The 26,482-nt window shown below is 42.6% G+C and overlaps 1 protein-coding gene across 1 annotated transcript in view; it reads right to left on the bottom strand.

Moving 5' to 3' along the window:
- Positions 1 to 26,482, bottom strand: part of DPYSL4 (dihydropyrimidinase like 4) — an 81,412-nt gene that overhangs the window by 14,656 nt on the left and 40,274 nt on the right. Inside the window, exons 8-11 of the mRNA XM_030204803.1 lie at positions 24,607 to 24,727; positions 18,874 to 19,030; positions 15,710 to 15,851; positions 9,792 to 9,962 (exon numbers count right to left, since the gene is read on the bottom strand). Coding sequence (XP_030060663.1) covers positions 9,792 to 9,962; positions 15,710 to 15,851; positions 18,874 to 19,030; positions 24,607 to 24,727 — 591 coding nt within the window. The remainder of the gene's footprint in view (positions 1 to 9,791; positions 9,963 to 15,709; positions 15,852 to 18,873; positions 19,031 to 24,606; positions 24,728 to 26,482) is intronic.

The following is a 26,482-nucleotide window of genomic DNA, read 5'->3' as shown; positions in this document are numbered from 1 at the left end:
GCAGCTTTACGCCATTCAGCAGCTTCTTCTGCTGGCATTTTCTCAATCTCATCCCATTTTAAGGGCTCTTGAGCTTCTGCTGACTTTGTTAGGTAAGACAGTCTTGGGGGTGGAACACCTTTGTTTTCCCTGGATGAGCGTCTGACAACAGGTTGGTCTGACCTTTCCGCATCCTCTAAATCTGAGAGTCCTTCTCCAATTGATTCCCCTTCTCCAACTGTACTGTCTCCTGCAATGATCCTTTCTGTGTCTGCTTCCTCTGCCTGTTCCTCGTTAGATACAGATGAGTTGCTTTCAGACATCTGCCTTGGTATGGCATTTATATACACTGGCATGTCTATTATGGTTCTAGTTTCATATTCTGGATGATAAGGCTCATCTGGGATAATCCAGCCTTTATCAACCCTTTTGTTTTCATCAAAATATGTAACATGTCTTATGCCAACAATGCCAGTTTTCAGATTCAAAATTCTATATCCTTTGTGTCCTGGAGCATAGCCAACTAAAATGCCCCTTTCTGTTGTGGAATCCAGCTTATGCCTTCTTTGCTTTGGTACATGAGCATATGCTGTACTTTCAAATGTTCTTATGTGTGACAGGTTTGGCTTCCTACCATGCCATGTCTCATGTGGTGTGCGCTCAGCGCCTTTAGTTGGCATTCTGTTTTGTAGGTACACTGCTGTGAGAATGGCTTCCCCCCATAGTCTTTTAGGGAGATTGCTATCTGACAGCATACACCTGGTCATTTCCACAAGTGACCTAAATTTTCTCTCAGCAACAGAATTTTGCTCTGGTGTATAAGCTACTGTTGTGATATGCTGAATGCCTTCTTGTTCTAGAAATGTGCGCATGCTTTGTGAAGTGAACTCACCACCATTGTCGGTCTGAAGAACCTTTGGTTTTCTTTCAAATTTATTGCTCACCATGGCTACGTATTTCTTCAGCATGTCTGTGACTTGACTTTTTTCTTTCAGCAAATAGGCCACACAATATCTAGAGAAATCATCCAAGAATATTAGCACAAATCTGTTATTTCCCAATGATGGGATATTAAACGGTCCACATAAGTCACTGTGTATTAAGTCCAGTACTTTATTACTCCTATTTCCTGTGTATGCAGGAAATGAGGGTCTCACACCTTTTTGAGTAACACAGTTTATGCATTTCTCCATTTTACCAGTATCTGCACTTATTTGAATGCCTGTGGCTAGTTGCCCACTGTGAAGATCCTGGATCACCTTAAAATCACGATGTCCCAGGCGGCGGTGCCAGATTTCCAGATTACATTTACCATCATTCTTCCTTACTTGCGCCAGATGTGAGGCTTCACCTGAAATGCTCAGTTTATAAACATCATTATGTATAAAAGCTTCAGCATACACTTCATCATTTTTAGAGATTGTGCACTTACTGTTTTCAAAATGAATCGCAAATCCCTTCTTATCTAATGTAGATACACTAAGCATATTGCAAACTGCTTGGGGAATATACAAGACATCACTTACAGGAATTTCTTTAACTTCATTAGACACTTTGCATTTTAAGAATCCAATGCCTTTTGCTTGGATCTGAGTAGTCCCTGCGTTTGCAGTATGAAGAATACCTTCTTCTGGACACATTTCCTGAAAGAAATCCTTACAATTGGTTAAATGGCATGTGCTCCCCGAATCCAAAATCCAAGTACTTTCATTTGAATTATTATTTACCATAGTCAAAGATTTTTCTACCATTAGAAAGCTCTTATGTTTATCATTGCTTGGAAAATTCTTTTGTTCCATTGGCTTAGGTGAGCTAGAGGGGGTGTTTTGTGTTTCCTTACACCATTTAGATACATGTCCCTCCTTTCCACATGAATAGCAAATCAGCTTGCCCTTGGGTGGAGTTTTCCCATAGCTCCGCCTTCCTCTATTCTTTGCCAAGAAATTTGTTTCATTTCTCTCTGACTGTCTTTGAGAACACATCTCCTCAGAATCATTAATTATGCATTCCTGCCTCAGTTTTGATGCTGCCTGTTCAAAAGATTGCCCTTCAATGGCTTCATTTACAGACCTAAAAACATCAAACTTCTTTGATAGTGAGGTAAAAAGAAATGCTCTTTTCAATGCATCACACATGGGAATTCCAGAAAGTTCTAAATTTTGAAATGAAGACATAAGATGCATAATGTGATCATTACATTTACTTTTATCCCTTAATTTGGTTTCATTCAACTCTGCTAACCAAATTGGTTGCTGTTTTGCATATGTAGTTGCATACATAGTTCTCAGTTTATATAACATTTCATTTGCTGTATCTTTTGCTTCCAGCAATATGGCTTGTTTCTCTGAGAGAGCTTCCAAAAACATGCACTTCACATAATAGTTTGCATTGTCCCATTCAGCCATATTTTCAGCTGTTCTGTTTTGGTCTAAACATATACTTAATTTCTTTGCTTGAAGGAGACATCTGAATCTTAGTTCCCACTGCTGATAATTAAATTCAGTTAATTTAGGCACCTTGAGAGAGTAGAAAAATGGTGAATTTCCTCCCTCAGCCATTTCTTAGCCTTGCCTTCTGTTTGGTGTGTGGGGGGAGAGAGAGACAGACTGAATCTTTCTTTTAAAACTTAAGAGAAAAATTTTTGGCTTTTTCACTGCCTGGTAATATTTCTCCCTTTTTCAATTCCTGGGCTGGGCCCATAACCCTTTTGTTGGATTATTTGTAGTAAATAATTAGCAGATTTTATACACACAGCTTCAGCTTTAGAAATGTTAATTTCTTTTCTTCATCTCTCTCACATACACCCCAGAATAATTCACTGCTGAGTCACTTTAAAGTTGAAGTAACAAAACATCTGTTTACTCACAGTTTTAGTCAGATTGATATTCAGTCAGGCTTATATAAACATAATACTATACATTTGGATTATCAGCTCTTTCCATGTGCTTAGATGGTAATGGATGCTCACACCATAGATCTTCAGGTTAGGAGAGATCATGAGCTCCATGTGCTGTGCCTAATCACACCCACAGGAAGTTGCATGGGTGTGACCTCTCTAAACAATTCACATCAGAGGTCACAGAGTAATCACAGAGAAAAAATTTCTGACAGACAATGCATGTAAAATACAATACATTATTCCAACACTTCCCAGTTGCTAAAGTATCTCAGTCATTTATGGCCCCTATTCACATTCTCTTCCTAGCCCTGCCCTTCCTAATCTTTTCCCTCACCCCCTACTTCTCTCCGCTACAGGAACTCACTGCCCATCCATCGACTTCATCACCTCACCTTCTCTCCTACCCTCTTCCTCCCTCTTGGCTTTTAATCTCCGCCTCTTTCTTCCATCCATTTTGCCTTCCCCATTCCACCTAAATACCTCTCGCCTTCGACGCCTTCGTGGCCACACCTCTCCTACTCTCCTCCGCTCTCTTTTACTCCTTCTCTTACTCTCAGCCGGTGACATCAATCCCAATCCTGGCCCCCCACACCAACTATTATCCCAACTCTACAGATCTCACCGCGACCTCTCTAACCTCATCTCTATTTCTCTACTCCCCTCCTCTTCTCTGCCCTTCTCTTGCACCCTATGGAATGCCCGCTCTATCTGTAACAAACTCGCCTATATCCAGGACCTCTTTATCTCGCGTCACCTCCATCTGCTCGCCATAACAGAAACCTGGCTCTGCCCTGATGACTCTGCTTCAGTCGCAGCCCTGTGCCATGGCAGTTATCTATTTTCACATACTCCTCACCCTGCTGGCCGTGGGGGCGGTGTTGGACTACTTCTCTCTCCCTCCTCCAGATTTCAACCCCTTCTTCCACCTCAATCTCACTGTTTTTCCTCCTTTGAAGTCCACTCTATCCGCCTTTTCTCTCCTCTGCCTCTTCGAGTAGCGATCATTTATCGTCCCCCTGATAAGTCCCTTTCATCCTTTCTCAGTGACTTCGACGCCTGGCTTGCCTTCTTCCATGATCCTTCCTCCCCCTCTCTCATCCTTGGTGACTTTAATATTCCTGCTAATGATCCTTCCAACTCTTATATTTCCAAGTTACTCGCTTTAACGTTCTCCTTTAATCTCCAACTATGCTCCACCTCCCCCACTCATCAAAATGGTCACTGTCTTGATCTCATCTTCTCCTCCAACTGTTCACCCTCTAGTTTCCTTGCCTCTGATCTTCCCTCCTCTGATCACCATCTTATAACTTTCACACTTAAATCTCCTCCCTCCCAGTCCCGTCCTATCTTATCTAATTTATCTAGGAATCTTCACGATATTGACCCTTCATCTCTATCCTCCCATGTTTCAAACCTCCTCTCTACTGTGGCACCATCCACGTCTGTCAACGAGGCTGTTTCTTCTTACAACAATACTCTATCCTCTGCCTTAGACACTCATGCACCTTTGATGACCCGCCCTGTAAGGCGTACAAAACCCCAACCTTAGCTGACTTCTAATATCCGCTACCTACGTTCCTGTACCCGCTCCGCTGAACGCTTCTGGCGGAAATCTCGGGCCCTTGCTGATTTCTTACACTTTAAATTCATGCTGACCTCCTTCCAATCTGCTCTTTTACGTGCCAAACAGGATTATTATATCCAACTGACCAACTCTCTTGGCTCTAATCCTCGACTTCTCTTCACCACATTGAACTCTCTCCTCAAGGTGCCCCCTCCCCCAACTCCCCCTTCATTATCTCCTCAGACCCTTGCTGAATTCTTTCACAACAAGGTTCAAAAGATAAATCTTGCTTTCTCTACCTCACCACCTCTCCCTCCACTAGTCCGTTCCCCTCTCTATCCTTCCCCTCATTCCCTTTCCTCCTTTCCTGAAGTTACTATTGAGGAAACTACACTTCTCCTTTCTTCCTCAAAATGTACCACCTGCTCCTCTGATCCCATTCCCATCCACCTTCTTAATGCCATCTCTCCTGCTCTTATTCCTTTTATCTGTCACATTCTCAACCTCTCACTTTCCACTGCGACTGTCCCTGCTGCCTTTAAACATGCTGTGGTCACACCTCTACTTAAGAAGCCTTCACTCGACCCTACTTGTCCCTCTAATTACCGACCCATCTCCCTCCTTCCTTTTCTCTCCAAATTACTTGAGCGTGCTGTTCACCATCACTGCCTTGATTTACTCTCCTCACATGCTATTCTTGACCCACTACAATCTGGTTTTCGCCCTCTCCACTCAACCGAAACTGCACTTACTAAAGTCTCCAATGACCTATTACTGGCTAAATCCAGAGGTCAATATTCCATCCTCATTCTTCTTGATCTTTCCGCTGCTTTTGACACTGTCGATCACAGCATACTTCTCGATACCCTGTCCTCACTTGGATTCCAGGGCTCTGTCCTTTCCTGGTTCTCTTCCTACCTCTCCCTCTGCACCTTTAGTGTTCACTCTGGTGGATCCTCTTCTACTTCTATCCCTCTGCCTGTCAGCGTACCTCAGGGTTCTGTTCTTGGTCCCCTCCTTTTTTCTATCTTCACTTCTTCCCTTGGTTCATTAATCTCATCTCATGGCTTTTCCTACCATCTCTATGCTGATGACTCCCAAATCTACCTTTCTACCCCTGATATCTCACCTTGCATCCAAACCAAAGTTTCAGCTTGCTTGTCTGACATTGCTGACTGGATGTCTCAACGCCACCTGAAATTAAATATGACCAAAACCGAGCTTCTCATTTTCCTCCCCAAACCCACCTCCCCGCTCCCCCCGTTTTCTATTTCTGTTGATGGGTCTCTCATTCTCCCTGTCTCCTCAGCTCGAAACCTTGGGGTCATCTTTGACTCTTCTCTCTCCTTCTCTGCTCATAGATTGCCAAGACCTTTCGTTTCTTTCTTTACAACATCCGTAAAATCCGCCCTTTTCTTTCTGAGCACTCTACCAAAACGCTCATCCACACCCTTGTCACCTCTCGTTTAGACTACTGCAATCTGCTTCTTGCTGGCCTCCCACTTAGTCACCTCTCCCCTCTCCAGTTGGTTCAAAACTCTGCTGCCCGTCTTGTCTTCCGCCAGGGTCGCTTTACTCATACTACCCCTCTCCTCAAGACCCTTCACTGGCTCCCTATCCATTTTCGCATCCTGTTCAAACTTCTTCTACTAATCTATAAATGTACTCACTCTGCTGCTCCCCAGTATCTCTCCATACTCGTCCTTCCCTACACCCCTTCCCGTGCACTCCGCTCCATGGATAAATCCTTCTTATCTGTTCCCTTCTCCACTACTGCCAACTCCAGACTTCGCGCCTTCTGTCTCGCTGCACCCTACGCCTGGAATAAACTTCCTGAGCCCCTACGTCTTGCCCCATCCTTGGCCACCTTTAAATCTAGACTGAAAGCCCACCTCTTTAACATTGCTTTTGACTCGTAACCACTTGTAACCACTCGCCTCCACCTACCCTCCTCTCTTCCTTCCCGTTCACATTAATTGATTTGATTTGCTTACTTTATTTCTTTTTTGTCTATTAGATTGTAAGCTCTTTGAGCAGGGACTGTCTTTCTTCTATGTTTGTGCAGTGCTGCGTATGCCTTGTAGCGCTATAGAAATGCTAAATAGTAGTAGTAGTAGTAGTAGAACCATGGAGCGACACAGAGGCATTATAGTATTCTCGGTCTCTTTTACCATCCCTTTCCTAATAATTTCTAGCATCCTGTTTGCTTTTTTGGCCGCCACTGCACACTGGGCAGAAGATTTCAACGTATTGTCTACAACACCACCTAGCTCTTTTTCTTGGATGCTGACCCCCAAGGTGGACCCTAGGATCAGTAACTGTGATTTAGATGTGCATCACTTTGCATTTGTTCACATTAAATTGCATCTGCCATTGGATGCTAAGTGGGCTATAAAGTAAATAAATAAACATATTTAGACAGACTAAAATGTGACTCCACATACACAGAACAGTTTGTCTTATGCGAAATAGCAGGTGGAGTGGAAAATAAAGGGGCAGATTCTATAAACTGCACTTAAAAATGGGCACCAAAAGTTGTTGGCGCTGTTATTCTATAAAGAGCAGATGACCTTTACAGAATAATGCTTAGCACTAGTTCCCATGCCAGACTTAAGTCTGCTGAAACCTGGTGTCAATACTGGCACCCGAGTAGGAACAGAAACCTAATACTCTATAACACTGTGTACAACCTTTTGGAATGTCCCTGACCTGCCCATGCCCCTCTCATTGCCACACCCCCTTTTTGGATACACACTATGGGCTCCTTTTACTAAACGGCAGTAAGCCCAATGCGGGCTTACTGCTCACTACACAGGAAGTACTGCCGGGCTACCACAGCAGTTCAGCAGTAATACCTACCCTTAGCTCAACGTCAGTTCCCTGATTGTGGTTAGAGAGGTGTGGTAGCCGTGTTAGTCCACTCTTAAAGGTTATCAATAGAAATCAAACAAAATAAAACATGGAAAAGAAAATAACATGATACCTTTTTTATTGGACATAACTTAATACATTTCTTGATTAGCTTTCGAAGGTTGCCCTTCTTCGTCAGATCGGAAATAAGCAAATGTGGTAGATGACAGTATATTTATAAGTGAAACATCCAAGTATTTCACTGATAGTCTAACAGGGTGGGGGTGGGTAAGAGATTTGCATGGGAACATGAAAGAATTGCATTGATAGTCTAACAGGATGGGTGTGGATAGGAGAGAGGAGGGTGATAAACAGAGAAATACAACTTTATGGTCCATAATGGGCTAGAAAACCCAGATCCTTGTTACAGGAACATAAGACCTTTGAAGTCAGAATGATTGAATATTTTGACACCCAACAGACAGGACTTAACAAGGATCTTATGCCTGCCATCAACCTGACGTACATGGGTATGCATACATTTAAGTCGAATGATGTGGGTTTATGCTAATATTCTATAACCGCATTTGGGTGCCAAAATGCTATTTATAGAATAGGTACTCCTTGTGCTGCATTGAGGTACCTAAATACTATACTATACATGTTGTCATATTCTTCTAAGTTCACAAAGATTCTATGTGGATAAAAAATTAATCCCCCTGTTTACAAAGCCAAGCTAGTAGCTGCTGGTGTGGTAATGACGACACAGCCCAATCACTTTGAATAGGCTGTGTCGGCAATGCCATGCTGCAGCCTCTAGCATGGCTTTGTAAACAGGGGAGTAAATTCCTTCAATCAAGGAAAAGTAAAACAAGGTTAATAAGTGAAATTCTAACTCTTAGGCTCATTAACTCTAATAGATATCATTTTCACTAAAAAAAAAACAATGTTTTTAACAACACGCTGACCTTGCCAAGGTGAAGGAAGAAGGAAAATCCAAATAATCAGTTTATCGGAGCACTCAATATAAAATTATTTATACACCATACAAATAATTTTAAACTACATTCTTAAATTCACAGGAAATCAGTGCAATTCCTTCAATAAATGAGCAGTGGTGTTCCTTGGTCAGTTGCCACCTAGGGCAGATTGCCACTGCGCACCCCCCCTGGGTGCAGCACGCACTCCCCACCGCATCGCACCACTTCCCTGCTACCCCAGCGCATCACATCGCATTGCTCCCCCCCCCCTGTGTATTGCTGTTACCTCCTGTGGGTGCTGGGAGCAGCTGCGTGGCTCTTGGCTCTGCCGGTTCCCTGCCCCAGAACAGGAAGTAAAATCAGAGGAAGCAGGGAACAGGTGCAGAGCCACAGTCACAAGGCTACTCCCTTCACCCCCTGCAGAGTGCAATTGGAGTGGACCGTCCCCATCACCCCTGCCCTCGGTACGCTACTGTAAATGAGACACCCTATCATATTTTCTCAAACCGTATATCAGCCTTGCGGTCATATTCTACAAGAACTGCAGCCTATATAAGAGCTTTCTACTACAACCTCCAAGGAGAGAATTCCAGTAATCAAGATATGGGAGCAAAATTTCTTGTGCCACTCCTCTAAAGCTATTAGGATGAAGCTTAGAGTGAATCACTCTAAGTTGCCTCAGTTGAAAAAAAAATCTCTTGGACAAGGCCTTTAGATGTAGTTCAAAACCTCAAAACCTTGGAATGATTCTCCATTACTAGTATCTCTCCTGTTTCAAGTTTAAAACTCTTTGCTAACAAGTCATATGATCCAAACCACATCCCTTTATAGAATTGCCACCTTAAACCTTAATTGCAAAGGCATAAAATACAAAACGCTGCACGCGTCAGCCTTTTCTTATATGAGCGCGCAATTCTGGAATGCGCTGCCACGGAACCTGAAAGCGATCTACGAACTAACCAACTTCCGCAAATCATTGAAAACTCATCTCTTTGATAAGATTTACTGCAAGGATGAAAACACATGAAGTCCACACACACTGTTAGTGATACAAAAATACACTCCTTCTGAATTTCCCATCCTCTGTAATTTCACCACATTTATACCTCTAATCACAGAAAAAGGTTATACCGAATGTTCTCCTACTATTGTTCAGCTGCCCTGTCAGTTTCCCGTTATTTCCTTCCATTGTTCTATTGTCTTCTCCATTGTTCTATTCCCTTAACAATACTTTGACTTGTTTTCGCATAACTCCTCACAATGTATTCCATAACCAAGTTGTAACAAACTGTATTTCCACCATTCATAATGTATTGTAAGCCACACTGAACCCGCAAATAGGTGGGAAAATGTGGGATACAAATGCAATAAATAAATAAATAAAATAAACTGTAAAGCATTTTGGGGCAGGGAAATACATACCACAGCTGAATGTAACTTGATTTCAGTGACCCTTGAAAAGATGTGCACTCACTAGAAATAAATTAATATATGTGATAATGATCATTACGATTATTACCAGATTGTGGTTCTTTGCTGAAATAATGTTTACTCCTTTGGGATTCCATATGACCAAGTCAGCATCAGAGCCCACAGCAATCCTTCCTTTTCTAGGATAAAGATTAAAGATCTTGGCTGCATTTGTACTAGTGACAGCAACAAATTCATTCTCATCCATCTTCCCTGAGGTCTGAAAAGAGAAAACAGCATGATAATGCTTGAAAATGGCAACAGCCTAGTTGTTTCCTTTTTTAAAGAATTTTGTGAATTTGTCTCACATATATAAATTCAAGAACATTGAGGGGTCCTTTTGCCAAGCTGCTGGAAAAAGGGTCCTGTGCTAGCAGGGGGGGCCATTTTTCTCACGTGCCAGGGCTGTTTTTTCCCGCAGCCGGTAAAAGATGAAAAAAATGGCCACAGAGCGAGATAACTCTTACCGTGTGACCATGCGACGGGGAGCCCTTACTGCCACCCATTTAGGTGGTGATAAGGGCTCCCATGCTAACCCGGTGATAACCGGGCAGCATGCGGCAATGCCAAATTACCACCAGGTTATTGCTGCGCAAGCCATTTCCGGGTGTTTTTTCCCTGGAAATGGTGCACGCTCAGGTGAGGACTAACACTGCCAGCCACGTTGGGCTGGCGATAGTCCCAGAAGAGCGAGTGGTAGATCCAGCAAATGCTTCTTTTCCTGAATCATTCAAAGTTGAAGAGTCAAATGAAAGACAAAATTAACATGGCATCTCTAAACTGATCGGTCTATCTCTAGAAGTATTTTGTTTATTTTAATTTACTAAACCTTGATTTTTCTGCCTTTTAGTAGTCCTTAAAACAGGGGAGTAGCCAGCCTTCCAATTTTGGGGAGACCTAAAAGTGGACTGGGGGGGGGCAATGCATTTCTTCTTCCCACCCCTGCTTACCACTTATCTGTAAAATGGCCCCTGAAGATATAAAAATGAAGAAATGCACCTCATATCCTATAAACAACCAACTATTTCACATCATGGGGAAAGTAAAATCAGAAAGCCAAAATTTAAAAAAGAAAATCCATACATCCTAATAAATCTTTACAGGGAAGGCAGTGAGAAAATAAAATGTATCTAGGACAAGTGGAGGGGCATAATCGAACAGAAACGCCTATCTCCATGGGCGTTTATCTCCGAGAACGGGTCCGTGAAGGGGCGGACCCAAGCGTATTTTCGAAAAAATTAGACGTCCATGTTTTATTCGCCAAGTTGTGAGCTGGGCGTTTTTGCTTTTCAGCGATAATGGACAATGAAATCGCCCAGCTCAAAAACGAATAAATCCAAGGCATTTGTTCGTGGGAGGGGCCAGGAGTCGTAGTGCACTGGTCCCCCTAACATGCCAGGACACCAACCAGGCACCCTAGGGGGCACTTTTACAAAAACAGAACAAAAGGTAAAAGAGCTCCCAGGTGCATAGCACCCTTCCCTTGTGTGTAGAGCCCCCCAAATCCCCCTCAAAACCCACTGCCCACAAGTCTACACCATTACTATAGCCCTAAGGAGTGAAGGGGGGCACCTACATGTGGGTACAGTGGGTTCGGGGGGGGGGGGGTTGGACGACTAAGCATTAAGCAGCACAATTGTAACAGGTAGGGGGGGGATGGGCCTGGGTCCACCTGCCTGAAGTCCACTGCACCCCCTAACAACTGCTCCAGGGACCTGCATACTGCTGCCAGGGAGGTGGGTATGACATTTGAGGGTCAAAATAAAAAGTTGTGAAACATCATTTTTTGAGGTGGGAGGGGGTTTATGACCACTGGGGGAGTCAGGGGAGGTCATCCCCGATTCCCTCCAGTGGTCATCTGGTCATTTAGGGCACTTTTTGGGGCCTTATTCATGAAAAAACAGGGTCCAGGAAAAGTGCCCTAAATTCTAGCTAAAAACGCATACTTTTGTCCCATTATCTGTGAAATGCGCCCATCTCTGTTCGGCAGATAACCACGCCCCAGTTCCGCCTTCGCCACACCTCTGACACGCCCCCATCAACTTTGTCCGCATCCGCGACGGAGTGCAGTTGAAAACGTCCAAAATCGGCTTTCGATTATACCGCTTTATTCGTTTTTGTGAGATAAACGCCCATCTCCCGATTTAGGTCGGAACTTGGGCGTTTTTCTCGTTCGATTATAAGCTGGTTAGTAACATAGTAACATAGTAGATGACGGCAGAAAAAGACCTGCATGGTCCATCTAGTCTGCCCAACAAGATAAACTCATATGTGCTACTTCTTGTGTATACCTTACCTTGATTTGTATCTGCCATTTTCAGGACACAGACCGTAGAAGTCTTGCCCAGAACTAGCCCCACCACCCAAACACCAGCCCCGCCTCCCAATCTCGGCTAAGCTTCTGAGGATCCATTCCTTCTGCACAGGATTCCTTTATGTTTATCCCACGCATGCTTGAATTCCGTTACTGTTTTCATCTCCACCACCTCCCGCGGGAGGGCATTCCAAGTATCTACCACTCTCTCCATGAAAAAATACTTCCTGACATTTTATCTTGTCCTTCAAGCATGCGGCTCTTTCCCTTTGATGCTTTTCCAGTTCATTAGAGGAAACTTCATTCTAGCAATTAAGTTACAGTTGTTCAACAAGAACATTTCTAAGGGGCCCTTTTAACAAGCTGCAGTAAAAGAGACCCTGTGCTAGCGATGGCAGCTGTTTTTGCAGTGAGCTGAGGTCTTTTGTTCTATCACAGTGGGTAAAAAGCCTGAAAAAAGAAATGGCCATGCGATACGTTTACACTTACCACATGACCATTTGGGGGAGCACTTACCGCCACCCATTGAGGTGGCGGTAAGGACTCTTGTGCTAACCCAGCGGTAACTGAGCAGCGAGTGGTGCTGCCCAATTACTGCTGGGTAACCCCCTGCAGTAATATTTTTCTGGAATTTCCGGTGGTGCCGAAAATGCCACACGCTGGGGTGGAACTACTGCGTTACGCCTGCAGTAGTTCCAAGTTGCCATACGGCAAGCCTGTTACTTCCTTGCAACCCTTTAGTAAAAGGGCCCCTAAATGAATAGGATCCAGCATATATGACTGAATAGATTTGGGCACATCTGGAAAAACATTTTTATCCTCTGGCCCCAAGCCATGTGCTCACAGCCACTTTCTGCAGTAGACCCCGGCTTTTGATGGCCCTCAATAAATCTTGATGATGTCAGACTGGGGTGCCTCCAAACTTCCAGCAGCTCTGATCTTACAGCCTCTTTCACCTCCTCTCAGTTAGTTAGGATCTTCTCCCCCAGCTCATTTTAGTAGGCCCTGACTTTAAAGACCCTCGATAAGCCCTTGCTGACATCAGTCTGGGGTGCCTCTGAACTGCTCTCAGTTCCAATCTTTGAGCCTTCTCTTCCTTCTCTCAGGCAAGTCAGCTTCTCCTCTACCTGGCAAAAAGTCCAATCTTACTAGAAGTTAGTCTTTCTTATGTTACACTTATGCAAACTGTCCACTTATGTAGGTATGGGCTTTGTCGGCATTAAAGCACCGGAGCCGCTAGCATGGTTTGCTAAAAAAGGCCTTAGATGAGATAAGCAAGAAAAGGTGCAAGATCATTGTACAATTTATATAGTTCAGTATGCCATTGTGTAGCTTGTGTGTCTAAGTCAAGCATTGAGAAGATGTTGAAAGGGAGGGAGAAGTGTTCTGGAAATGTATCAACTCTAAAATCTTTAAACCAACAAATGCACAAGGAGCCTTCAAGAGTGGGGGCATCAGCGCAGTATTTTATTGAATTAGACCCAACAAGGTCTGTGTTTCATTGAAACCACCTGCGTCAGGGGTCTAAACATGAAATATTAAAATAAAAAAAAAAAAATAAAGACATATAAAAGTAAAGGTACTAATATGAGCATACATATATCTAAAAAAAAAACTGCTGAAAGTGGATGTGCATAAAATCAACAAGAATAAATGGAATCTGCATGTGAACTCCTACTTTGCAAAGGTCACAAATTACAAGATGACCAAATAATCATTATAGAATGTTAAATCTAATAGTAAAAGGAAAAAATGCTGAATCTAGTTAATAAAAGGACTAATGAGAGAATAGGAAGTTAAAAAAAGACATGGGAATACGAATGTTAAAATGTTTAAAGATAAACCTGAATAGAAAGTAACAAAGAAAATGAAAGTTCTTAAATGTGCTTCAGAGTGATCATCAGTACAATGTAGCAGAAAGTGAATCTGAGAATACAATATAACAAAGGAACAATGTACTTAAATGTTCTTCAGAGTGATCAATGGTACAATATAGTAAAAATGTGAACAAAGTGATACCTGCTGTTTAAAAAAAAGGAGGGTGAAGAGAGAATAAAAAAAGAATTTGAGCGGGGCTACAATTGTTTGACCATCTTGGAATTTGTGACCTTTGCAAGATACGAGTTCACATGCAGATTCCGTATGCAGATTCCATTTGTTGTTAATTATATGCAGAACCACTTTCAGCAGTTTTTTTTAGGTTTTTCTTTTATTGTTTTTGTTTGCATATTATTTATCATGTACAGTCTTTTATATACATAAATATATATTTTTTGTGCTCATGTTAGCATTATGGAAAATGACAAGTCTGGTTGTACCTTTACTTTTATATGTCTTTAATATTTATTTCTATATTTATGAACATAAGATTATGCATAGTTATGTTTTTTTTTTACATTTTTAATATTCCATGTTTAGACCCCTGACGCAGGTGGTTTCAATGAAACACAGACCGTGTTGGGTCTAATTCAATAAAATACTGAGTTGATGCCCCCATTCTTGAAGGCTGCTTGTGCTTTTGTTGATTTGTTGTTCCTTCTGGTATGCTCTGGATTCTCTCTCTTAGGGCTTTTCAACTCTAAAATCTTTAAAGTAATGTTTAAGGGCTCCTTTTACTAAGCGGTCTGGTGGATACCACAGTAGTCCAGCGGTACTTCCCACCTCTAGCGTGCCGTCATTTTCTGCACTACAAAAATGTATTTATTTTTGTAGCGTCAGAGTGTACCCTGCGGTAATCAGGCAATGCCACATGCTGCCCGGTTACCACAAGGTTAATGTGGGAGCCCTTACCGCCATCTCAATGGATGGCGGTAAGGGCTCCCCCCGATATGGCCATGCAGCAAGTGCTTTACTTACCACCTGGTGACTTCCTGTCAAAAAGTGAGACTCCCCTTTTACCTGCTGCGGTAAAATGAGGTTTCAGTACATGTGTAAAACATGCCACAGCTTGGTAAAAGTGGGCCTACGTTTCGCTGTGACCTTCGGGGTGTCAGCCTTGGCACTTCCAGTATCAAGGATAAATTGGATAAGATAATGATCAGTCCATGGGAGTGGGATTGGAAGAGCTGAACTCTAAGCTCGAACCTGTATCCATATAGCTCTGCAGGAGAAGAAAGAACTGCCTTTTTACAGTCCTATCCAATACAATTGCAACAAAAAACACTAACCCAACTTAGGAGCTCTTTTACTAAGCTGTGTAAGCATCTACGCATGCCCGATGTGTGCCAAAATGGAGTTTCTGTCCGGCTACTGTGTGGCTCTTGTGATAATTTCATTTTTGGCACACTTCTGATATGCGTGTGTTGGGCATGCACCAAGTGGCATTTGACACACATAGGCCATTACCACCCGGTTACTGTGTGAGACTTTACCGCTTGGTCAGTGGCTGACAGTAAGGTCTCAGACCCAAAATAGCTGCGCAGCAATTTCCATTTTGCTGAATGTCCATTTTTGGCAAAAATGTTAAAAAGGAACTTTTTACAGGGGAGCTGAAAAATGATTCTGCACGCGCCCAAAACACATGTCTGCACTACCGCAGGCCATTTTTCAGTGTGCCTTTGTAAAGGGCCCCTTACAGCAATAAATGTGTTCTGACCTTGAAATCTCACATACCAACTAGGGCTCACATGATGTTTGTAATATTTTATGCTTACCACACATTTTTCCCAAATAACTGACATCCTTTCTTCAACTCCATTCGTTCCTTCTGGAATAAGGGTAAAGTTGTCCTTTCCAACAGCCTTCTGTGCAGTAGTAAATGTACAGTGGGAACTTCCTGTAACCTGTAGATCTCCACTAGTTGGAAACAGAACAAGATGCGTAAGCATAATATTTGCATGACGCCATGCATTGATTGTTTGGTGATTTGCATGTCCTGTTGCCCTGTGTGCTATCTTTCCTAGCCTGACAGAATTTTAATGTGGCAAATTCTAGGCAATATTTAATGGACCGATAATTGGTGATCTTTAACTGGGTATTCAACTAGATATGCAGTTAAGGGATGTAGTTATTATTATTATTATTTATTATTTATTGCATTTGTATCCCACATTTTCCCACCTATTTGCAGGCTCAATGTGGCTTACATAGTTTTGTTATTCTTGCTATTCTTGACCCATTACAATCTGGTTTTCGCCCTCTCCACTCAACCGAAACTGCGCTTACTAAAGTCTCCAATGACCTATTACTGGCTAAATCCAGAGGTCAATATTCCATCCTCATTCTTCTTGATCTTTCCGCTGCTTTTGACACTGTCGATCACAGCATACTTCTCGATACCCTGTCCTCACTTGGATTCCAGGGCTCTGTCCTTTCCTGGTTCTCTTCCTACCTCTCCCTCCGCACCTTTAGTGTTCACTCTGGTGGATCCTCTTCTACTTCTATCCCTCTGCCTGTCGGCGTACCCCAGGGTTCTGTTCTTGGTCCCCTCCTCTTTTCTATCTACACTTCTTCCCTTGGTTCATTAATCTCATCCCATGGCTTTTCCTACCACCTCTATGCTGATGACTCCCAAATCTACCTTTCTACCCCTGATATCTCACCTTGCATCCAAACCAAAGTTTCAGCGTGCTTGTCTGACATTGCTGCCTGGATGTCTCAACGCCACCTGAAATTAAATATGACCAAAACCGAGCTTCTCATTTTCCCCCCCAAACCCACCTCCCCGCTCCCCCCGTTTTCTATTTCTGTTGATGGCTCTCTCATTCTCCCTGTCTCCTCAGCTCGAAACCTTGGGGTCATCTTTGACTCTTCTCTCTCCTTCTCTGCTCATATCCAGCAGACCGCCAAGACCTGTCGTTTCTTTCTTTACAACATCCGTAAAATCCGCCCCTTTCTTTCCGAGCACTCTACCAAAACCCTCATCCACACCCTTGTCACCTCTCGTTTAGACTACTGCAATCTGCTTCTTGCTGGCCTCCCACTTAGTCACCTCTCCCCTCTCCAGTCAGTTCAAAACTCTGCTGCCCGTCTCATCTTCCGCCAGGGTCGCTTTACTCATACTACCCCTCTCCTCAAGACCCTTCACTGGCTCCCTATCTGTTTTCGCATCCTGTTCAAACTTCTTCTACTAACCTATAAATGTACTCACTCTGCTGCTCCCCAGTATCTCTCCACACTCGTCCTTCCCTACACCCCTTCCCGTGCACTCCGCTCCATGGATAAATCCTTCTTATCTGTTCCCTTCTCCACTACTGCCAACTCCAGACTTCGCGCCTTCTGTCTCGCTGCACCCTACGCCTGGAATAAACTTCCTGAGCCCCTACGTCTTGCCCCTTCCTTGGCCACCTTTAAATCTAAACTGAAAACCCACCTCTTTAACATTGCTTTTGACTCGTAACCACTTGTAACCACTCGCCTCCACCTACCCTCCTCTCTTCCTTCCCGTTCACATTAATTGATTTGATTTGCTTACTTTATTTATTTTTTGTCTATTAGATTGTAAGCTCTTTGAGCAGGGACTGTCTTTCTTCTATGTTTGTACAGCGCTGCGTATGCCTTGTAGCGCTATAGAAATGCTAAATAGTAGTAGTAGTAGTAGTAGTTATCAATAAGGGCTACCAATAAGATGTGTTATTTTGCTGCTACCATGCTATTTTAGCACAGGTCTCTTTTTAGGAAAGGAGATCTAGTTACTAATAACTTGGGATAGCAGTAAAATAACACATCTTAACAGTAGTGGTTGTGCTTTTCACTAATCAATTAGCACTGTTACATTGCCATATGCTAACCAATTAGCGCGTGATTAACACACGAGCCCTTACCACCTACAAAATAGGTGGTGGTAGGAGCTGATACACTATTAGGAAAATGAGTACATGGCCATTAATACAGCAAAATAGAAGAACCGGGAATTTTACTGCTGTGGTTAAAATGGCCTCAGTGCACAGGAATGACCTGAGTAAGGACATAAGAAAATAAGAACATAAGCACTGCCATACTGGGAAAAGACCAATGGTCCATCAAGCCCAGCATCCTGTCTCCGACAGCAGCCAATCCAGGCTTCAAGAACCCGGCAACCCCTCCCCCCCCCCCCCCCCAAAATTAATAATGTTCAATGAACTTTTCCCTCAGGACACGCTAAGGCCACTTTTTACCACAGTTTGGTGAAAGGGCCCCTAAATTCTTTCCCTAGAACAGGACATAACATGGAATATAGATAATATACATATTTTAATGTAACAGTAAATCATACCTAATAATATAGAATGTGTATGTTCCAATAGATAGTGGGGGAAATTCTATATATGGTGCCTTAAAAATTGGTGCTGTAAAAATACGCAATTAGCGTGATTCTACAAAATACACCTAAAGTTAGCATTGTTTATAGAGTACGCTCACATGCTGTTCTTACACCTAAAATTTTTGTGCACCCATTTAGGCCCATCTAAAACCAGGCCTAAATGTCTGCACCTAAATTAGACACAGATTGGGTGTATTCTACAATAGTGCATATAGTTTTTTTTTTTTTTAATGCCCACAACCCACCCATTCCGCACCCATGGCCATGCCCCCTTTTCGACTGTGTGTATTAGAATTTATGTGCACTGTGTTATAAAATAGACAAAACAGAGCTATATGAAACATACAGGGGAAATTTAGCATATCCTGACCTAGATGTCTCAAATCCCCTATCCAAGACCTGTTTAAAATAAGCCTTCACAGAGATTAATATAAATGCCACTGCTGGCATATTCTAGCTATAATGAATTATGTTTATTATGAGTCGTATCTCTGTATTTAGTTTTACAGATATACATATAAAACGCTATACCTTGTCATGTTATGTAGAATCATACTTAGACTGCTGATTAGTTACCATGATAACAGTGAACTGAGATAGTCAGGTGTGGTTGGATCTGGACTCAATGGCGGAGATGTAACATAAGCTGCTGCCTTGGTCCAATTCTTACTCCAGTAGTGAGATCCGTCAGTGCCAAGACTGGCTGCAATTGGCTCCCCATAGACGACTGTTCCTAAAACAAAGGATACAATTAAAATAGATGGATGTTTTGTGATTCTACATAGTTTTTAGATTTCAAGATAGAAATTATTTGTGTTTCACTGTTTATGCTGTAACCAGCCCAATAAATAATAATGGGAGATTTTAATGTCACCTTGTCCAAATTCACTTATTACATTTCATAAATACTAAATACTCTTACAATTTCCAATGTACAGTAATATTTAGCTCGACAAGGAGAAAGTCATGTAAAGTGCAGTGATTAGACAGCACATTCCCAAAATAAAAAAAAAAATCCCCTGATCAAACAATTTTATCATTAATAATTTGGGGGTTTTATCATTCCATATGGATTAATCAATCTAATTTCAATATGCTACTGAGGTACTATATTATAATTGGTTCCCTCTAATATTCAATATATACAGGGACCTCTCTCTTCTTAAAATACCATATTCATATATTTTGTGATACTTCTATTAAATTATAGTGATTAGTGCTCAAATTGGAGTGCTGATCGGAGCCCCAGGAGCCAACTCATCTACTGAGCACTGCATATCACCATCAATGCACCTTATAACTCCTTCCTACCACAAACTATGCAGTTCTTTTTTGATGAATAAGTGCTCATTAATGATCTAATAATACCTGTAAGAGTCTATCCGCTTATCGTCAATGCCGATGCAGTTTTTATATGCAGTATGATGGTACTCCTGGATCCATGGTCAAATGTTTCTCTTGCTCTCCCAACAAAATGTGCTATTAAGTGCTGTGCTGTCCTGTTCCTATTCCTGTCACTCTCTACATGCTTTAAATCAATGGCATAAACTGTTGAAGACACTACAGGTCAATAAGACTTAAATACTTCACGTGTCTAACTCTTTAGGATATAAGCAATTCAAAGACACACAATTCTTCTCATCTCAAAAATATTTCATGAATGTTCACTTGACCTCAGTGATGTTCATTGCCACCTAGAAACTTTTTTTATGGCAATGCTCGCAACATCCATCATCCTCATAGGTCAGCTTTTTTTCTTTTATTTAAAGCTTTCATATATCTTATTTAATAAACTTTTAAAGTTTTCACTTATCTTATTTTCCGTTTAACATCGGACCCAGGGGTTACAGTTGTCCGACATATGTTTCGCTCTAATCTGAGCTGCCACAAGGACAGTCCCCCCGAGCAGTTCTAGCAGCGCCAGCTTTATCCAAACCTTCATACAAAAGAACTCTCTACATGCTGGCGTGTTCTACCTTCTGCGGCGTCTTCAGGAGAACGTAAACTGCAATGGAGGCTGCTTGCCATCTCAACTGTTCAGGCCCTGGCAGAACGCCGACGCATGCGCTGCATCAGCACTGAGGGTAAGTGGATAGACTTACAGATATTATTAGATCATTAATGAGCACTTATTCATCAAAGAAGAACTGCATTGTTTGAGGTAGGAAGGAGTTATAAGGTGCATTGATGGTGATATGCAGTGCTCAATAGAGGGGATGGCTCCTGGGGCTCCGATCAGCACTCCAATTTGAGCACTAATCACTATAATTTAATAAAAGCATCACAAAATGTATGAATAAGGTCCCTGTATACATTGAATATTAATCATTCTAATGCCAATTTTGAGCAGATTTTTGTGTGAATAGATGAATATATTACGAACAACAATGTAATCATGGAAAAATAAATTAATTATTTCTTAACGTTTTGAACATTCTTGTGGTCAATAGTATGTGAAATGTTTTCTTTAGTCTGATTCAGTTGGACCTTAGGGAGGTGCAGTCCAAAAAATGTTTCATTTAGCATACCATGTTGTTTATGCAAATTTTCATTTTGTTCCTTTTTTTAAATTATATTTCGGGTAACATCATAAATAGTGTGCACTTCTGTAAAGAATATGCACTATCAGCGAAGAGTATGCACTGTTTTTCAATAGTGTGCATTATTCACAAATAATGGAGTCCCTCTAGTAAGGTGCACTAATGGATTTACCATGCACTAATGATTAGTGTGTGCTAAATAAGATGCCCATTATATTCCTATGGGCATCTTATCATTTAGGGGCCCTTTTACAAAGTTGCGGTAAGAGCTCAGCGCACATGGGTGCAGGTGGTAGTTCCAGTCCTAGTGCGCGCCATTTCCCATGCCTGGGAAAATAGGGTTCTAATTTTTTGCATGGCGCTAACCCAGTGGTAATCAGGCAGTGCCATGTGCTACCCAGTTACTGCCAAGTTAGCACAGGAGCCCTTACCGCCACCTCAATGGGTAGCGGTAAGTGCTACCCCTCACATGGCCACACGGTAAGGGCAATCTTACCACATGGTCATGGCTATTTTCAGTCTTTTTTAACCCACTGCGGTAAAAAGGGTCGCAGTGCGTGGCAAAAACAGCCCCTGCTGCTAGTGCAGGGCCCTTTTTACTGCAACTTGGCAAAAGGTCCCCTTAGTCTTAGTGCATGCTAGTCATTAGTGTGGACTAAATCTGTTAGCACACCTTCATAAAAGGACCCCAATATGCACTGTTCATAAATACATACATTCTTCACAAAGAGAATTCACTATCTATGAAAAGTATGCACTCTCCCTGAAGAGAGTGTGCCATTTGTAATATTTGGGTCAATGTTCAGCCAGTGATCGCCACCATTTTTTTAAAAATACAGATCTCACAGGCTAAGGGCCCCTTTTACTAAGCTACATAGGCACATACGTGCATCCTATGTGGGTGAATTTTGAACAACCGCCTGGCTACCGTGTGGCTCAGGTGGTAATTTCATTTTTTTACGCACATCCGCTACTCGTACTCGAAAATTTTCCAGCATGTGGCATTAACCGGGTGGTAATCGACATTGTATGCATGCTAATAATTACTGCCTGGTTAATGCATGAGACCTTACCGCCACCCATTGACTTAGCGGTAAGGTCTCAGGCTCAAAATGGACGCGTGCCAATTTTCATTTTGTCGCACGTCCATTTTCGGCCCAAAAAAGGCCTTTTATTTGCAGGTGCACTGAAAAATGGACCTGTGCACGTCCAATACATGTGTCTACACGAGCGCAGGCCATTTCTCGGCATACCTTAGTAAAAAGACCCCTAAATTAGATCTGGATGTCCAAATCAAGGTTGTGTCCAGGTGCTAGCATCGAATATTCAGTGGACTTCGAAATTATGTGAGTGATGGCCAGTAATCAGTGGCAGTACCCACATACCTAACTGTTTTTTATGTGGCACTGTTTACCTGGTTAGGTATGCAGGTATCAGCACTGAATAACGCTGGTGTCCACGTATTTTCCAGGTCCTCCCGACTCTGTCACCAGTCTGATCAATTTATTGCCACTGAATATCAGAAGTCAGCCAACTCAGGGGTCCTTTTATTAAGCTGTGGTAAAAAGTGGCCTGCGGTAATGTGGGCGCATGTTTTTGGCACATGAGTCATTTTTTACCGCTGCTGGGAAAAAAAGGCATTTTTCAATGGTACAGTAAATTGCTGTGTGCTAAAATTAAAGGTAGCACTTGGCTATTTACTGCTTGAACCCTTACCGCCAGCCATTGACCAAAAAGGCAAGGGCTCATGCACTACTCATATGGTAATCGTGCAGTGTGCACCAAAGTGAGCATGCTGCCAATTACCACTGGAAATGCCCCCCATGGTAGAAAATAGAAAATTATTTTATACTACGAGAACCAGTGCGCTCCAACTTCGGAAATGCTGCCGGTCACCCAAACAATCCTGGTGGTAGTGCCGATTTGGCATGCACTACCCACACGTTAACCCTACTGCTGCTTTGTACAAAGGATCCCCTCAGTGTGGTTTATGACTGGACAGGAGCTTCTCCTGACCACTTAAACCGCACCAAATAACAAACCCAGGGGCCCTTTTACTAAGCTGCGTAGATGCCTATCCACCTTATAATTGAAAGAGAAAAACGCCTAGATTTCGACCCAAATCGGGAGATAGACGTTTATCTCACAAAAACGAATAAATCAGTATAATGGAAAGCCGATTTTGGACGTTTTCAACTGCACTCCGTCGCGGAAGCATACAAAGTTGACGGGGGCGTGGCGAAGGTGGAACTGGGGCGTGGTTATCGGCCGAGGAGAGATGGGCGCCTTTCGCCGATAATGGAAAAAAGTATGCGTTTGTAGCTAGAATTTAGGGCACTTTTCCTGGACCCTATTTTTTCACGAATAAGGTCCCAAAAAGTGCCTTAAATGACCAGATTTCCCCCAGAGGGAATCGGGAATAACCTCCCCTGACTCCCCCAGTGGTCACTGAACCCCCTCCCACCACAAAAAAATGATGTTTCACAACTTTTTATTTTCACCCTCAAATGTCATACCCACCTCCCTGGCAGCAGTATGCAGGTCCCTGGAGCAGTTGTTAGGGGGTGCAGTGGACTTCAGGCAGGTGGACCCATCCCCCCCCCTACCTGTTACAATTGTGCTGCTTAATGCTTAGTCGTCCAACCCCCCCAAACCCACATGTAGGTGCCCCCCTTCACCCCTTAGGGCTATAGTAATGGTGTAGACTTGTGGGCAGTGGGTTTTGAGGGGGATTTGGGGGGGCTCAACACACAACGGAAGGGTGCTATGCACCTGGGAGCTCTTTTACCTTTTTTTGTTTTTGTAAAAGTGCCCCCTAGGGTGCCCGGTTGGTGTCCTGGCATGTGAGGGGGACCAGTGCACTACGAATCCTGGCCCCTCCCATGAACAAATGCCTTGGATTTATTCGTTTTTGAGCTGGGCGCTTTCATTTTCCATTATCACTGAAAAACAAAAACGCCCAGCTCACAAATTGTCGAATAAAACATGGACGTCTATTTTTTTTTGAAAATATGGTTCGGTCCGCCCCTTCACGGACCCGTTCTCGGAGATAAACGCCCATGGAGATAGACATTTTCGTTCAGTTATGCCCCTCCACACGTGCCAAACGCATGTCAATTTTGAGTTACTGCCGAGCTACTGTGTGGCCCTTGCAGGTAATTTCATTTGCGATGTGCGTCTGCTACGTGCGCCAGAAAATTTTTTTTATTTTCTGGCACACAGTAGAAACCAGGCGGTAATCATCATTCTACATGTGTAGATGATTACCACATGGTTAACGCATGAGACCTTACCCCTAAGTCAATGGCTGGTGGTAAGGTCTCAGACTCAAAATGGACGCACACCAATTTTTATTTTGCTGCAAGTCCATTTTCGGCAAAAATTTAAAAAAGGCCTTTTTTACAGGCGCGCTGAAAAATGGATATGCACACGCCCAAAACACGCACCTACACTAGTGCAGCTCATTTTTCGGCGCATCTTAGTAAAAGGGTCCTCTGCCAGTGTGTAATATTGAAATAATGTACACTCTTTGACACAGGGAAAAACAGGGGTTGTTTTTTTCCTGTTGTTTTGGGTAAAAAATGACAAAATGATTACTTTGACATTCCCCAGGTAGTTTCAAGGGAATGCGGTGCCAAACAACACCTTACCGTGTAAGAAACTGTTTAGTAATAGACTAGCAATCCTTTTCTGCTGTGGTTCTAGGAAATGAAATCTGGGGAGTGTATTTCCATTTAGTGTATTTTTTACACTGTAATGTTCTATTTACCTTTCCTTTTTGCCTGAGCAATCACATCTGCAGTACCTTTGCTCATCACTTTAGTAATATATAAAGGACAGTTGGCTTGTTTGGCTACTGTAATTGCACGATAAGCTGCTTCCGTTTCAACCTGAAACAGAAAAAAAAAAAAGGGAACTGTACTGCACATTGCACTGGGAGCAATTTTCAAAACTATGGGGGTCTTTTACTAAAGATTAGCTTGATTTATCTGCTGCAAGGCCCATAGGAATAAAATGGGACCCGATGCAGATAACTCGAGCTAACCTTTAGTAAAAGACCCCCTATTTGTTTTGAATCATCTTTATTTGAGTAACTTGATTACCATTTCCATCACTTTCCACTTTACAAGTTGTGGAAAGGTATGGAATGTTTTGGAAATAGTTCAAACAGAATAAGAAAACTAATCCAGTAAATAGTAAACTGCATGCAAGGTTAAGGTAGAGGACTGAACAGGTGGCAGCCTTGCAATTGATAGAATTTCCACAACCTTTCCAGGTTTATTTGGTTATATGGTTAATGTTGCATTGAATAAAGAAGTTATTTTCATGGGACCTTTTCTCTTGAGCTTTCCAGTGAAGTTTAAAGGAAAAACTATATGCCTGTGTCCACAGAGATTTGCACCTGCTCTGCTAGTATTTATCTGTGAAAAATAACACACAGAGTTTTAAAAATAGATATGTATGCAAGTCATGGCCTTCCATGGCCTAATCCCACTCTCGAAATACCCTTCATGAAAATGCAAGTAAAGGCATAGACACTGTGGAACAGCACATACTTTTACTCACATACTGAGTAGAAAGATTTTAAGTAGCCTTTTCACTTGTGCAAATGGCCATTTACTTTTGAGAATTGCTTCACTTCTATGAATAGTGAACTTGAGGGATCCAAGATGGTGGAAGCCTTACCTTGATGGACAAGCCATTCTTCAAATTTTCTCTAAGGGCTTCTTTTGCAAAGCCACTCTAGCAATTCCCACACGGCAAAAGAGAGGAAGTCCATAGGAATTGAATGGGCTTCCTCTCATTTACCGCACAACAATCATTAGCACGGCGTTGTAATAGAAGCCCTAAATGCCTAAATGCAGATCAGGGCAGAGAGATGACCCTCCCTCTTCCCGGCCCTCAGTTACCTTGGGTCTGATGGACTGTCATCTGGCTTGGCTTCAGATGCTGGTGAGTGATGGTGTGGAATGCTCGTTGTTGGCTGACTTGATGTCCTCCTTTGGGCTGGAGGATTTCTTAAATCCCGACTTACAGCAACTCTTGAGCTGCCTGTGGATGGAAGGTGTGGCCTAAGCTTTCTACAACCCCCCCCCCCCCCCCACACACACACACCCCTGGGGAGCAAGGAGGAAGACGCACAGACATAATCATGGCAGGAGGTGGAAAAACCCCATGGGAAATTGCTATGACCCAGCAGAAGACCTGAGAGGATTCAGGCGGAGCTGGGAAGCAAAGCAGTGGAAGAAAGCAACTACCTTTTCCCTGTCAAAACTGGCAGTTTTCTCTTTGGAAGCTATATGGGATGCTATTTAGTTATTTGGGAGGTGTCCTCTTCAACCAAGTAAGTGATATTAAGACTTTAATGAATAGTTAGGACAGAGACTTGTTAAAAAAAGACGCTTTAGATGTCTCAGCACTTTTGGAAAGATCTGACTGAGGATTTAACTACCAATACCTTGATTGTACAATTAGCTTTGGCAGTGGATAGAGATTGGTTACTTATCTATATTGTACTGTTCCATTTTTTAATTTTGTTGTTAGTATTTTTCCTCATATCTCCAGGGACGTTCAGAAACAGAGGAAGCAATTCCTCCTTTTCCATCCTGCGTTAACACAAATAGGTGCAATTTTTTTTATATGAC

Source organism: Microcaecilia unicolor, chromosome 5 (genome assembly GCF_901765095.1).
Source record: "Microcaecilia unicolor chromosome 5, aMicUni1.1, whole genome shotgun sequence".
NCBI lineage: Eukaryota > Metazoa > Chordata > Amphibia > Gymnophiona > Siphonopidae > Microcaecilia > Microcaecilia unicolor.
This window is presented reverse-complemented; position numbering and strand designations above follow the sequence as displayed.